This window comes from Acomys russatus, chromosome 4, assembly GCF_903995435.1.
Source record: "Acomys russatus chromosome 4, mAcoRus1.1, whole genome shotgun sequence".
Taxonomy (NCBI): domain Eukaryota; kingdom Metazoa; phylum Chordata; class Mammalia; order Rodentia; family Muridae; genus Acomys; species Acomys russatus.
This window is the reverse complement of record NC_067140.1, coordinates 66,443,084-66,455,825: the sequence shown is the minus strand read 5'-3', so window position 1 is coordinate 66,455,825 and position 12,742 is coordinate 66,443,084. Positions and strand designations below refer to the sequence as shown.

Sequence of the window (12,742 nt, the reverse complement as noted above, 5' to 3'; positions counted from 1 at the left end):
TCAAATGCTGCTTTTAAGTCTGTCTGCAGCAGGCCCGCCCTAGTGGGAAATAGGGCTAACCTATAGGGTGGTGACAGCCCTGTAGCACACCCCTTTGTGCCCTGAGTAGCTTATTGGGCTGGTCTTGCTCTGAATTCCCAGGACCCATAGCGTTCCCAACCCTTTTCTTCCCCCCCCCCCCGTTTCCAACAATTAGACGCCAGTCAAGTTTGAAGAGGAAATGTGCTTTATTTTTCATTCTTTCTAGCGATGGCCATGGGGAGTGAAGGATGCGCCTTAAAGGTATCATCACAGTGGGCTCAGCGCTCAGAGAAGGCCGACTCAGGGTCGCAGGCGGGGTCCGTGCGGCAGCCATCTGCAAGAGACATGGGTCAAAGGCCTGAGCATCAAACCCGACGGCTCCCTACCGGGCAGTCCTGACGGGACCCCTCCTGCTCACCCGGGCTGCAGCAAACGCCTGCAGCGGCGCAGCGGCCCCCGCTCCCGCACGGCTTCTGGCCGGACTGGCAGGGCGACGGCAGGTAGCTCTCCTCTTGGCAGCGCAGCGCCTCGGCGGTGCCCACGAAGCAGCCCAGCTCGTCCGCGCAGCAGATGTTCGGCCCGAAGCAGCGCCCTTTGCCGCCCGGGCCGCAGGGGAGACACTGAGGGGAAGGACACGAGTGGGCGCAGTGGCGGGGCGAGGACCATCACATACTCTCTATCTTCTCGGCGTCAAGCGGGAGCCTAACCCTCCCCAATGCCAAGGGTTCCCATGCGAGACCCCGATAGGGCAGCCAAGAATGCGGGGATGCTCTCTGCGGGTGAGAGAGCTTCCCCGGTCCTTGGCGCTGCTAAGGGTCCGGAGAAGACTCACCTTGCGCATGTCCAGGTCCAGCGCAGCCCTCTTGCCGCCCAGGGGACAGTTCTGGATGTAGCAGGCAGAGGTCAGAGCCAGTAGGCCAAGCAGGCAGCAAGCGAGACTGGGACAGGCCATGGCGTTGATGCTCTGAGTCCGCCACCCACCTCAGGTGATGGTTTCTCCAGCCCAGGCCCGACCTTTTTATGTCTGAGCATCGCCTTGGTGGAGCACTGTCTTAAGAGGGTGACTGCATGACTGGTCACAGCAGGTCTCTTGGGTCAAAGCGGTTCACACTGTTTAGAGGCAGGGCCTTCATTTGCAGGGTCTAGACTAGGGTCAAGGTCAGCGTCTCAGCTAATGGCCTGGAGCTCCGAAGGGAAGCAGCCTGGAGGGGGTGGCCTGAGCCACAAAAGAATAGCGAGAATTGGGTGGGGGTGGAGGTGCAGCCTAGACAGGAGCTATTTTCACAGGATTTATAGGAGTCCTTATATGTCCCCGAAACTCGGATGGGGAAAAAGATCGCGTCTTCCTTCAACTTCTGAGTGTAGCTCAGCGCTTCTTCCAACTAGATGGTAAGACAAAATATCAGTGGAGGTCAAAGCCAAAACACACCAAACAAACCAAAATAAAACAAAAGAAAGAGCCAGGCTTAGTGGCGCATGCTTGTAATCCCAGCACTCCGGAGGCAGAGGCAGTTGGATCTCTGTGAGTTCAAGGCCAGCCTGGTCTACAAAGCGAGTCTAGGATAGCCAAGGCTACACAGAGAAACCCTGTCTCAAAAAAAAAAAAAAAAAAAAAAAAGAGAGAGAGAGAGAGAGAGAGAGAGAGAGAGAGAGAGAGAGAGAGGAAAGAAAGAAAAAGAAAAATCACAACAAAACAAAACCTTTGGGCTGCAGGGCTGCCGAGGTCTACATGGAAGGGAGAGGTGCTGCTTGCAGTTTAGTGGCAGACGGCTGGCCTCGTGTGTGAGACCTTGGCAGGATGACTGCAACACATTCCGGGAACAGGCTTTTTCATTAAAATTTTAATTTTTACTCTTATTTGTGTGCATGTTTGTACGTGCAAGTTTCCTTGGAGGCCAGAAGAGGGCGCTGGATCCCTAGGAGGATAATTAAAGGGGGTTGTGAGTTGGCCTGTGTGCATGCTGGGAACAAAATTCAGTCCTCTGCAAGAGTGGCATGCACTCCTAACCACTGAGCCATCTCTCACACCCCTGTTTGTTTGTTTGTTTGTTTAATACAGTTTAAAATGGAACACATATCAAAACCTGTGGTGGCAGCACACACCTTTAATCCCAGAACTTGGGAGGCAAAGGTAGGAAGATCTCCGTTACTTCAAGGCCAGTCTGGTCTACAGAGTTAGTTCCAAGACAGCCAAGGCGTCACAGAGAAACTCTGTCTCAAAAAACAAAACAAGGGGCTGGAGAGATGGCTCAGTGGTTAAGAGCACTGTCTGTTCTTCCAAAGGTCCTGGGTTCAATTCCCAGCAACCACATGGTGGCTCACAACTGTCTGTAACTCTAAGATCTGACACCCTCACACCAATTCACATAAATTAAAATTAAATAAAAATATTTTAAAAAACAAACAAAAACAAAGAACGGAAGGAAGGAAGGAAGGAAGGAAGGAAAGAAGACATGGAACACTCAGCTGCTTCACAGGCCCCGCCCTCAATCACCTGAAGACCTTCCACTGGGTCCATCACAGGCCCCGCCCTCAGTCACCTGAAGACCTTCAACTGGGTCCATGTTTTAAATATCTTACCATCTTGGGGCTGGAAAGTTGGTTAAGAGTTTCTCTTGCAGAGAACCCAGGTTTGATTCCCAGCGCCCACGTGGTGGCTCATAACCACCTAATACTAGTCAATTCTAGTGGAGATGGCGCCTTCTTCTGACCTCCAAGGGCACCAGGCACACACATGATACATTACATACATGCAGGCAGAACATTCATATACATAAAATAAAATAAATAAACCTAAAAACATTTTTAAAAGAAAGGAGAAACATTGCCCAGACTCTTGTTTTTGTTTGTTTGTTTGTTTTGAGACAGCGTCTCACTATGTAGCCCTGGCTGTCTTAGAACTCTCTGTGGAGACCAGGCTGGCCTGGAACTTACACTGGTCCACCTGCCTCCCAAGTGCTGGGCTTAAAGGTGTGTACCACCAGCTTAGGACTAGGATCCTGTCTAAGAAAACACTTGCCATCTGCTGCTGGAGTGTGGACAATGGTCTCAACTGCAGGAAGCCGCCTGGCCCTGGCCCTTCCCTGGTGGCTACATATTACGATTGGTCCATTTCGGCCCAAGCTGAGCATCTCTGACTGCATTTCAGCTGTGGGCTTTGGTCTGCATATTGGTTGTGCTGACCCACTCCTTCGCTTCCACAGAGATGGTCCCCCCGGCCCTGTGTTCTAAACTTCATCTCAGGTCACTTCCTTAGGAAGTCACCATGACAGCCAGTGTCCCAGAGACCAGATCACTTGCAGTCTCTGCCCCCAGAGAGAATGGAAAAACCCCTAGGCTCTTTGTCCTCAAGATCCGGGGCCTGGGGCCAATGAGACAAGGCTCATCACAGCTCCTGAGTCACTGGTGCAAGCAATCAAATGCTGAGCTGGTGGTCAGGTTGACCTGTACTACAAATCAGTTCATTTCTTACCCAGATTAGCTTATTGGCATTCTTGGCATAGAAGGCTAAGAGCTTGACCCCCAGAATGGCCCCAGAGAGGCCTCCCACATACTCTGTGGGCCCAGTGATCTCATCTAAGGTAATCCATGTGCATAAATTAGCATATCATAATAATATGCAGATAATGCTCCCATAAGGCCAATGTGCCTTCATGTGCTAACCAACTCCTCATCCGTGTTTGGGAACAGCAGACAGAATCCTTGGCCTCAGGCGGGGGCTGCAGCTTAGCAGAACCCTTGCTTGGCTTATATGCAGGCAAGTGTACACGAAGCCTTGGGTACAATGTTAGCACCGGGGGGGGGGGGGGCGGCGGGGGACCACTATCCCCTTACTTGAGGAGGTAAAATGTGAAATAAGCTGCATATGACATCATCGGGCGACGCTTTGGTTTGGATCTGAGTGTACCCCACCAGCTATATTGCCAGTCCTTAGGAAGGCGTATTGGGCGGTGTTGAGATCTTTAAGGTGGAGACCCCGTGGGAGGAAGGTGTTTGGGTCCTTGAGGTAGTGAGAAACCTTGGGGTTCCCTAGACCTCATCTTTGGTTTTCCAACATCGCAGAATGAACGAGCTCGTTTCTCCATGCGCTCTACCATTACGTGTGCATTGACATAAACTTGTAAGCAACAGGGACAACAAACTGTGGACTGGGGCCTCTGAAACGGTGAGCCAAACTAACCCTTTTCCTCTCAGCTTGATGGCACACACCTGTGATCTCAGCATGCTGGAAATGTGCAAGAGCATCTGAGTTCAAGACCAGTCACAGGTAAAGGGGAGTTCAAAGCCATTCAGGGGTTTATGAGATACTGTCTTTTTTTTTTTTTTTTTCTTTTTGGTTTTTCGAGACAACCTCTCTCTGTGTGTAGCCTTGGCTATCCTGGACTAGCTTTGTAGACCAGGCTGGCCTCGAACTCACAGCGATATGCCTGCCTCTACCAGCAAGTGCTGGGATTAAAGGCGTGCACCACCACGCCCGGGGAGATACTATCTTAAAACCCACCAAATTAAACCTTTTGTTTGTATAAGTTAAAAATTGCCAGAGGTTTTGCTATAGTAACTAAAAGCCACCACAGGAAACGAAGGTAAGCATAACTCCAAAAGCAACACGTGCTAGGAGGACTGGTGGGAGGTACCACTGTACTGGGTGCCTACACAAGATCTATGTCTTGATCCCCTGAGGAGAAGTGACGAAGCCCCAAGTGAATTGTGTACTATTTAAAATGCACCTCAGACCCATGAGAAGTCAGCAAAGCTTCCCTCTGTACCCTGGGGATGAGGTGAACAGGGCTTTGGCAAAGCCTTTGGCTGGCCCCAGTGCAAACGCTGAAGAGTGTGTGCTGGGGTGAGTGTTTACAAAGGATTGAGCAGTGAGCGCTTTAGCCAGCAGAAACTGTAGCCTCCTGGTGGGTGTTTACAACCGGGGATTGCTGCCTGCAGAGTCTAGCCGGCCCCTCCCTGTGCTGTGCAAAGTGGACACGTGAGGCAAAGTGGAGGGTTGCTGCACCAGGAGAGCACACAGACCATGTGGCCCCAGCCTCTCTGTGCTGGAGTCTGTTCTTTCCTCGTTCTCTCACCGCCCTTCTTAGGTTTCCAGATCCAAGTTACGCAGGTGGTGGCTTAGGAAATGCTATGGAAAGAAAAGCAATGTCTGGTGTCCTTCTCCTTGGGGGGCCCTGTGAGTACCCAGCCGGAGGGCAGAAACCATGTGCGTGCAGAAGGCTTGGGTGCTGCTGCGAACAATGAACACAAATGTAGCCTCCAAAAATAACATCCATTTATTACGTCAGAGCCCAGGCGGGGCTTCTCCACTCAGGGTCCCCAGCACAGCGGCAAGCCATCAGCCGGTACAGTGTGCGTTCCTCACCAGAGCTGTGGGTGCAATGTATTTCCCTGCAGCTGCATATCACACGACAGCTCACTTCTTTTATATATATATATATATATATATATATATATATTTTTTTAAATTCATGTATATGGGTGGTTGGTTGGCCTGCATGTCTGTCTGTGCATCGCACATGTGCAGTGTCCCCAGAGGCCAGAAGAAGGTGTCGGATCCCCCTGGACCTGGAGCTCCAGGTGGTTGTGCTCAGGCAAACAGGTGCTGGGAAGTGAATGGGGGCCCTCCAGAGGAGCAGCCAGTGCTGTCAGCTGCCGAGCCGTCTTCCCAGGCCCTGCTTCTCTGAGGACTAGGAGACAAAGCGAAGATGAGAGCTTGATACTGTTCCATCAAGTCTCTGAGCATGGGGAAGGCCTAGGCTCACATTCTCTCTCTCTCTCTCTCTCTGCTATCTATCTAAATATCATCTGCCTTTTATCTATCTCTCACTATCTACTATCTTGTGTTTATCACTGTCTGTCTATGATACATCTGTGATTTATGTATCTATGATTTATTTATCATCTGGCTGTCTATTATCTATCTATCTAGAATCTATCATCTACTTATTTATTGAGGGTCTCACAATGTAGCCCTGGCTGTCCTGAAACTCTACGCAGACCTTAACTTTGCAGAGTTCCTCCTCTTTCTGCCAATACGCCCAATTTAGGTCCACTTTTTTGTTCGTTCGTTTGTTTGTTTTTTAAGACAGGGTTTCTCTGTGTAGCCCTGGCTGTCCTGGATTCTCTTTGTAGACCAGACTGGCCTCGAACTCACAGCGATCCGTCTGCTTCTGCCTCCCGAATGGTGGGACTAAAGGCAAGTACCAGATGCCTAGCTCTTAGGCTCACTTTTAAAGGGCTCATTTGGTTGAGTGTGGTGGTGCATATCTTAATCCCAGCACTTGGGAGGCAGAGGCAGGCAGATCTTTGAGTTGAAGCCAGCCTGTTCTGTGTATAATAAAGTGAGCTACAGGCAAGCTACATAATAGAACCCTATCTTGACAAGAGCTTTAAGCAAATAAATAAGCAGCTCACTAGGTTAGATGAGGTCCAGCAGGGTCGCTACATTTTTATTTTTATTTATTTATTTATCTACCTATTTATTTATTTATTTATTGGTTTTTCGAGACAGAGTTTTTCTCTGTGTGGCCTTGGCTGTCCTGGACTCACTTTGTAGACCAGGCTGTTCTAGAACTCACAGAGCTCCGCCTGCCCCTGCCTCCCAAGTGCTGGGATTAAAGGTGTGCACCATCATGCTGGGCTCACCTACACTTTGAACTGAAACTGAGTGAAAGCTTCATGACATCATACTCGCCAAAAACCGCTCCACCTCTGTTACAGCCGCAGTGCACTTGTGGGGGCGCCACTGCGCCACTTTTGCTGTATTTTTCTTTTGGTTAGAAAGTTATGGTAGCCAGGCATGGTGGCGCACGTCTTTAATCCCAGCACTCGGGAGGCAGAGGCAGGCGGATCGCTGTGAGTTCGAGGCCAGCCTGGTCTACAAAGTGAGTTCAGGACAGCCAAGGCTATACAGAGAAACCCTGTTTGGGGAGGGAGACAGGGGAATTCAAACAATCCCTGCCCCTAAGGCTTTGCAGGTGTGCCTGCTATGTCACATGTCCGTCACTAGGTGGCAGAGAGGAGAGGGGCTTGTCTTCACTCAGTGTTCTGACCTGTGAACACCTGAATGGTTAGTAGCCTAACAGTCCCTGAAAAAAGCTACCATCAGTCTGGTGCCACGGAGCCCAGACTGGGAGGCAGCCTAAGATGACCACCAGTCCAGCGCTGCGCGGGCCTGGGGACGAGGGAAGGGCAGACCATGAGGGAGATGACACCTGCCCGCTGCCGTAATGCACAAGCAGGGCGTAGCATTCCTGAGACCACTCCTGAGACGACCCCAGACACTCAGAGGCCCCCTGCACCACTAAGAGAAGCAAGTAAGTGGTGGAGAAATGGAAAAGAAAGAGAAACAGAAGGATGTGGGCACAGTGAAGAGAGACGGAACTGGAGACTCGAGGGTGGTGAGGAACAGCCTGATGTGAGTAGCCACCTGGGACCATGATGGGGCCCCTGCCTGTGCTGCCACCAGGGGCCACCTCTGGGTCCGTGGCCCTGCAGCAGCAAGGGTCTGTTGACACCAAAAGCCAGGTGGATAATCTTGGTTTGAGCTACTGCCTGGAGACATGTTGATGTCCAAGGGCTGTGCAGAACTGGTCCCACCTGGGCATCATGGGAGAGCTGACCTTGGGAGGCGTGAGAGCAGGAGAGCTGACTGTCCCTGGCTAGCTTCAGTCCTTGGGAGAGTGGTCCTGCATGGGAGGCCCTGCCATTCATCTCCTGTGCATTGGCATGGGTGAGGGAGAGATCCTTCTCCCTCCTCTCCTCACGCTTCACCATCTGCTGCAGGTGGGAGACCTGGCCCTGGGGTCATGAAAGCAGGAGCTTGGTCCCTGCCCCTCACCAGCTGCAGCACTCAGGAGAGGACCTGTACCTCACTTGGGCAGCATGGTAGAAGTGGAGCTGGCCCCTGGATGTGAAGGTTGTGGGTGAGCCACCCCGAGGGTGTGAGGACTGATGGGTTGAACAACTCAGACATCTCTCAGGTCCAGATCCAGTGCTCTAAACTGGCTCACCTTAACATCTACCCCATTGAGAAACTGGTCTTACAGATCCAAAATGGCAGGCTTTCCATGACACGAGTCCCAGTGAGAATCCAGTATGGATAGTGTAGCAGAAGCCAGGGGCCTCATACCAGACCAATGAACATTAGCAAGTGAAGACACGTGAACAAAAGGGTATATATACTGTGGGACACTGTGACACACTACGGCTTCCACAACTAGATTATTTTTTTCTCTTTTGGGGGAAGGTTTCAAGAGTGGAGGATGGGTATGAGGGGAGGGAGAGATGAGTGGAATTGAGGTGCATGACATGAAATTCACAAAGAACCAATAAAAGACAAGACTTAAAAGCTTCGTTTTTATTATTTTTGTTTGTGTGGGTAAGTGCATGTGGCATGGAGGCTGGAGGCATCATATCCTGGAGGCATTGTGAGCTGACTGGCACAGGTGCCGGGGACTAAACTCAGATCCTCTGTGCTTGACACATTGGTCAAAGCATCTAAAGAGGAAATGGTCGCCATCATCATTAGACTGGCCAAGTTTGGGGTTGAAATATTGCTTTTGACTTCATATTTGGCAAGAAAAATGTAATTCCAAATTTGATTTTTCTTGCCAGACATACTTTTTAGCATTCAAGTAGGCTTGTTCACTGACTGAGAAGCTTTAAGATTTCAGGGCACATTGAGTACCTGTGCACTGGAGAAACTGAGCAATGATCTTAGGCTTAGTCAGACCTAGAAGAAACAAATTAAAATACCCAACACCCATTGAGCTGGCAAGTATACTCTTTCTCCAGCCTTTGACCCCCCTAAAGCAGTTTGCCTCGCCCAGCTGGGTAGCAGAGGTAGAGCACCCTCACATCCAGCCTACCTGACAGGACTGGGGCAGACTTCTGCACTCTCAGACTCCCCATGTAGCCGAGGATGACATTGACAGTCAACTAATGCTCTTCTTTTTACCTCCAGAAAGCAAGCACAAACCACCATGCCTGCTTTATGCAGTGTTGGGGATTGAACCCAGGGCCTGTGTGTGCCCTGGCGGCCCACCTCCTTCAGTGTTGCTTGACCCAACCTAGCTCATTCACTGAAGTGCATGCAATGTAGTCACGAAGATCTGGTTTTGATTCCTGGCACCACATAAAATGCCAATATAATGGCATATGCATCTGATCCCAGTGCCAGGCAAGCATACACAGCCCGAGGGTCTACTACCTGCTGGGTGGTTGAATAACGCTGTGACAGGGTCCTGCCACAGAGACCACTCCTGAAGAGCTACCAAGAGAAAGAGGGTACCCTTTTTGTTTTCTGGATTTGGACAACTGGATGCCAGGCAGCAAAGCTCAGGATTGAGCAAAGCAGGTAACTAACTCATGGCTTAGTGAGATGAAACTTGCTTCTGACTAGAATCCAAAAGACAAAACCCAAAACAAACAAACAAACAGGACCTATAACAAATGCCTTTGATTTTACAAGCCAGTTACCATCTGCTTAACTACTTGCCTCTGCTATTAGCACTATACCTGTAGTCAGCCAATAGGCAAGACTGGGCTCCAACACTTTATTTATAAAAGCAGGAAACATTTGGCTCATGGTACTCCACCAGACTCAGGAGACAGCTTGGCTTCTAGAGGAGACACAGTCGAGTCTGATCCTCCTTGGGACAGGAACTTCCCTGAGTTTGTATGTGGTGTCAGAGCAGGGCACTATGTTTGGGAGTTTCTGGTGAGTGCAGACCCTGGCATGAATGGGGGTTGTTCTGGAAAGGCCGAGCCATCCTCCTAGGCTATCCATGCTGGGGCCCCCAGAGCCTCTGTGCTCAGTTCCTGATCACCTGCCCTTCTTTGGTGACAGCCCAGTTATAACTCTTCGGAGAGTCCAGTGCTTCTTCTATCCGCGCCTCCAGGTTCTCAGGAGTGATGAAGTTCTTCGCCTCCTCCTGCAGGAGAGGAGAGGTTAGCGACCTGGGAACTCCTCCCGAGCGGGGAGCGGGCGGGCTACACAGCTTACTGCCTCTAGCACACAGAGGCTGAGGTTCTAGGCATCCAAGTGGTCAGAGGGCCCAGAGCCTCTTTGAGTGTCCCACCTATCTTCCAGCACAACAGTGCTCGGTGACCTCAACCATCCGAGTCCTCATCCTTGGACAATCATTCATCAGATCTCACAGCCACAACCCAAGCACCAACCGTGACAACCCGATTAGATGGGGCAGAGTCTCTCAAGCTCGTCCCTCTCTCTCTTGCACTTTTAAAAAAGGCTTCATTCTAAGTTACAGGTTTCCCTGATTTCAAGCTTGACAAGGCAATACTAGCTTGTAACCTCTTTCACTGACTATCACCTGGGAGGGTAAACAAACCAACCCTCTGTGTGCAGAGCGAGAAGCCTCCAGGGCTGCTCTCCCCAAGACCTCTCTAGCTGGAGTCTGCACCGCCCACAGCTCCCCACAACCTCGGCCCACCTGCAGTTGGAGCACTTCTTGTTCTTTCAGTTGCACCCAAGCCTGCTCCTCCTGGGCTCTCTGGGCCTGCTCCTCAGCCTGCCGCAGCTCCTGGGCCTGTGCTGCTAGCTGCAACCTAGCTATCCTGCGAGGGGTAAAGAAGCCGAGGGTGAGCGGGGCCGCGGCTGAGCCCGGCCCGGCCCACCGAGCCCCGCGCCTCCGCGCCTCCCGCACCGAAGCTCCTGCAGCCGCCGGTTCTCCTCCTGGTTCCAGGCCATCAGCTCCCGGTGCTCCGCGGCGGCCTCCTGAATCTTGCGCTCAGCCAGGACCCCGGCTCGGGCCTCGTGGATCTTCTTTCGCACCTCCAACGTGAACTCCAGCCTGGGTGAGGACGGGCTTCAAGTCGGCACCCACCCTCCCGCCCCAACACTTCCCAGAGGGCGCCGAAGGCCGCCAGCCCTTTACACACACCTGAGAGCGCGCACGGTCTCCCGGTACTGCCGGTAGCGCTCGGTCAACACGAAGAGTTCCGCAGGGTCTACTGCCGTCGGCATTTTCACGCGCCCGACCTTGGACTTGGCAGGCGGGTCGTGGCGGGTCTTGCGGCCGCGCACGGGCAGGAGCAGCACGGTTGGGGGCTGGCCCCGGGGCCGCACGGCCAGGCGGCTCAGGGCGCGCAACATGACAGCCGCTTGCGGCACGCCTGGCCCGGAAGTGGCCGCGGAGCACCACGGGAGCCTCACGTTCCCGCCCTCGTTAGGCGGAGCGCTTGTTGTCTAGCCCATTGCCTCCACGGAGTCTCGGGTAGAGTAGGAGGGGCGGAGGGGAAGCTTGGAGACCGCAGCTTGATGGACTGCGTCGCCCGCGAGTGACAGCCATACATAACCATCCGACGCCCCGCCTGTTGGTTCCCACACCGCCCCCAAGCGTGGGCCTCTGCGGCGCTCTGGCTGGCCAGCTGCCTACCCTTTCGGGTTTGGTGCGCGAAGTTCTGAGTTCATTGCCACTTAAGTTAGGCTTGCACTTCCTTTTAAGTAAGCGCTCTCCTGGTGCACTGCCCTGCCCTGCCCTGATGTGGTCTTGGGCAGCTCTGCAGCTGCCGGAGCACTCAGTTATTAGTGACCTACTGTTCTGAACTGAGTGGCCTGTGTGAGGTGACCCTTATTCTCTTTAACCTGACCCGGGGTCTTCCCACCTTGAAAAATACTGGCTTGTCAGGAAACCTAGGGGACTCACAGCTGCAACCCTTATTCATGACACTTTTAAAGTATTGTTTCCTTTACAGCTGGATAGAGAAACAGCAGGCAGTTGCAGGGGCAGCGGGCATCCATCCCAGAGGTAGCTCATTCCCCTCCTTACCCCAGCAAGGAGAGCTGCTGGTAATCAGAAGCCGGCTGTTGAGTGCTGGGGAACTTTCATCCCACTCATCAGTATTGTCAACAACAGATTCTACAGAGAACACCAGAGTCAGTGGCAGGTGGATCTGATCCACATCGTGAGTTCCAGGCCTGGCAGAGCTATATAGTCTCAAAAACGGAGCAGGATGACCGCGCATCGTGGCACACGTCTTTAATCCCAGCACTCAGGAGGCAGAGGCAGGCGGATCTCTCTGCGTTCAAGGCCAGTCTGGTCTACAAAGAAAATCTAGGACAGCTAAGGCTAACACAGAGAAAGCCTATCTTGAAAATCCAAAAAATAAAAAAGAAAATTGTCCACTTAACCGGGCAGTGGTGGTGCACGCGTTTAATCCCAGCACTCAGGAGGCAGAGGCAGGCGGATCACTGTGAGTTCGAGGCCATCCTGGTCTACAAAGTGAGTCCAGGACAGCTAAGGCTACACAGAGAAAACCTGTCTTGAAAAACCAAACCAACCAAACAAAAACAAAACAAAACAAAAAACCCAAAACAACAACAACAAAAACCAAACCAAACCAACCAACCAACCAAACAAACAAACAAAAAAAAAAACGGGGCGGGACGGACTATATGTGGGAATGTGCTTACAGAGCACCTAGGAGGTTCTGAGATGCCTGGGCTGGCTGCAATACCTGACTTTTTACCCCCCAGAACAGAGGCTGCTTACATCCTGCTCTCACCTTCCAGGCCCAGGGTGAGCGGAGGCGCCCCAGTGAGCTCCTTATTCTTCTCAGTCAGGCATGGATGATGTGATGCCAGAAGGTTCTCTGGAGTCCTGGGGTGAGCTGAAGCCTGCTTTCCTCTAGGGTGCCAGCCATGAGACCATTGCTGAGCCCTTGAGAATCCAGGATGGACAGACAGTGGAAGCAA

The 12,742-nt window shown here is 52.0% G+C and overlaps 2 protein-coding genes and 1 non-coding gene across 3 annotated transcripts; 1 reads left to right on the top strand and 2 right to left on the bottom strand.

Annotated features, from left to right (window-relative positions):
* Positions 1 to 208: 208 nt before the first annotated feature.
* Positions 209 to 1,001, bottom strand: Oxt (oxytocin/neurophysin I prepropeptide). Its single transcript, XM_051145058.1, has 3 exons — positions 854 to 1,001; positions 440 to 641; positions 209 to 355 (listed from the first exon to the last, which is right to left on the bottom strand). Exons 1-3 carry the CDS (start codon positions 971 to 973, stop codon positions 300 to 302), a joined length of 378 nt encoding a protein of 125 aa, XP_051001015.1. The 5' UTR covers positions 974 to 1,001; the 3' UTR covers positions 209 to 299.
* Positions 1,002 to 6,980: 5,979 nt separating this feature from the next.
* On the top strand, positions 6,981 to 7,110 carry LOC127188703 (small nucleolar RNA SNORA17). Its single transcript, XR_007830562.1, has one exon. It is a non-coding gene; the product is annotated as a small nucleolar RNA SNORA17 (small nucleolar RNA).
* Positions 7,111 to 9,819: 2,709 nt separating this feature from the next.
* Positions 9,820 to 11,143, bottom strand: Mrps26 (mitochondrial ribosomal protein S26). Its single transcript, XM_051144630.1, has 4 exons — positions 10,929 to 11,143; positions 10,692 to 10,838; positions 10,479 to 10,602; positions 9,820 to 9,959 (listed from the first exon to the last, which is right to left on the bottom strand). The coding sequence occupies exons 1-4, from the start codon at positions 11,138 to 11,140 to the stop codon at positions 9,840 to 9,842; spliced, it is 603 nt and encodes a 200-aa protein (XP_051000587.1). The 5' UTR covers positions 11,141 to 11,143; the 3' UTR covers positions 9,820 to 9,839.
* Between the last annotated feature and the right edge of the window lie 1,599 nt (positions 11,144 to 12,742).

What these genes read in the sequence shown, in the direction of transcription:
- Oxt (XM_051145058.1), bottom strand. Translation starts at nt 973, where the DNA reads ATGGCCTGTCCCAGTCTCGCTTGCTGCCTGCTTGGCCTACTGGCTCTG. An exon ending in TGGACCTGGACATGCGCAAG is followed by an intron (nt 642 to 853) that starts GTGAGTCTTCTC and finishes CCTTCCCCTCAG; the next exon opens with TGTCTCCCCTGCGGCCCGGG. An exon ending in AGGCGTTTGCTGCAGCCCGG is followed by an intron (nt 356 to 439) that starts GTGAGCAGGAGG and finishes TGTCTCTTGCAG; the next exon opens with ATGGCTGCCGCACGGACCCC.
- Mrps26 (XM_051144630.1), bottom strand. Translation starts at nt 11,140, where the DNA reads ATGTTGCGCGCCCTGAGCCGCCTGGCCGTGCGGCCCCGGGGCCAGCCC. An exon ending in GAGACCGTGCGCGCTCTCAG is followed by an intron (nt 10,839 to 10,928) that starts GTGTGTGTAAAG and finishes GTCCTCACCCAG; the next exon opens with GCTGGAGTTCACGTTGGAGG. An exon ending in CGGCGGCTGCAGGAGCTTCG is followed by an intron (nt 10,603 to 10,691) that starts GTGCGGGAGGCG and finishes TACCCCTCGCAG; the next exon opens with GATAGCTAGGTTGCAGCTAG.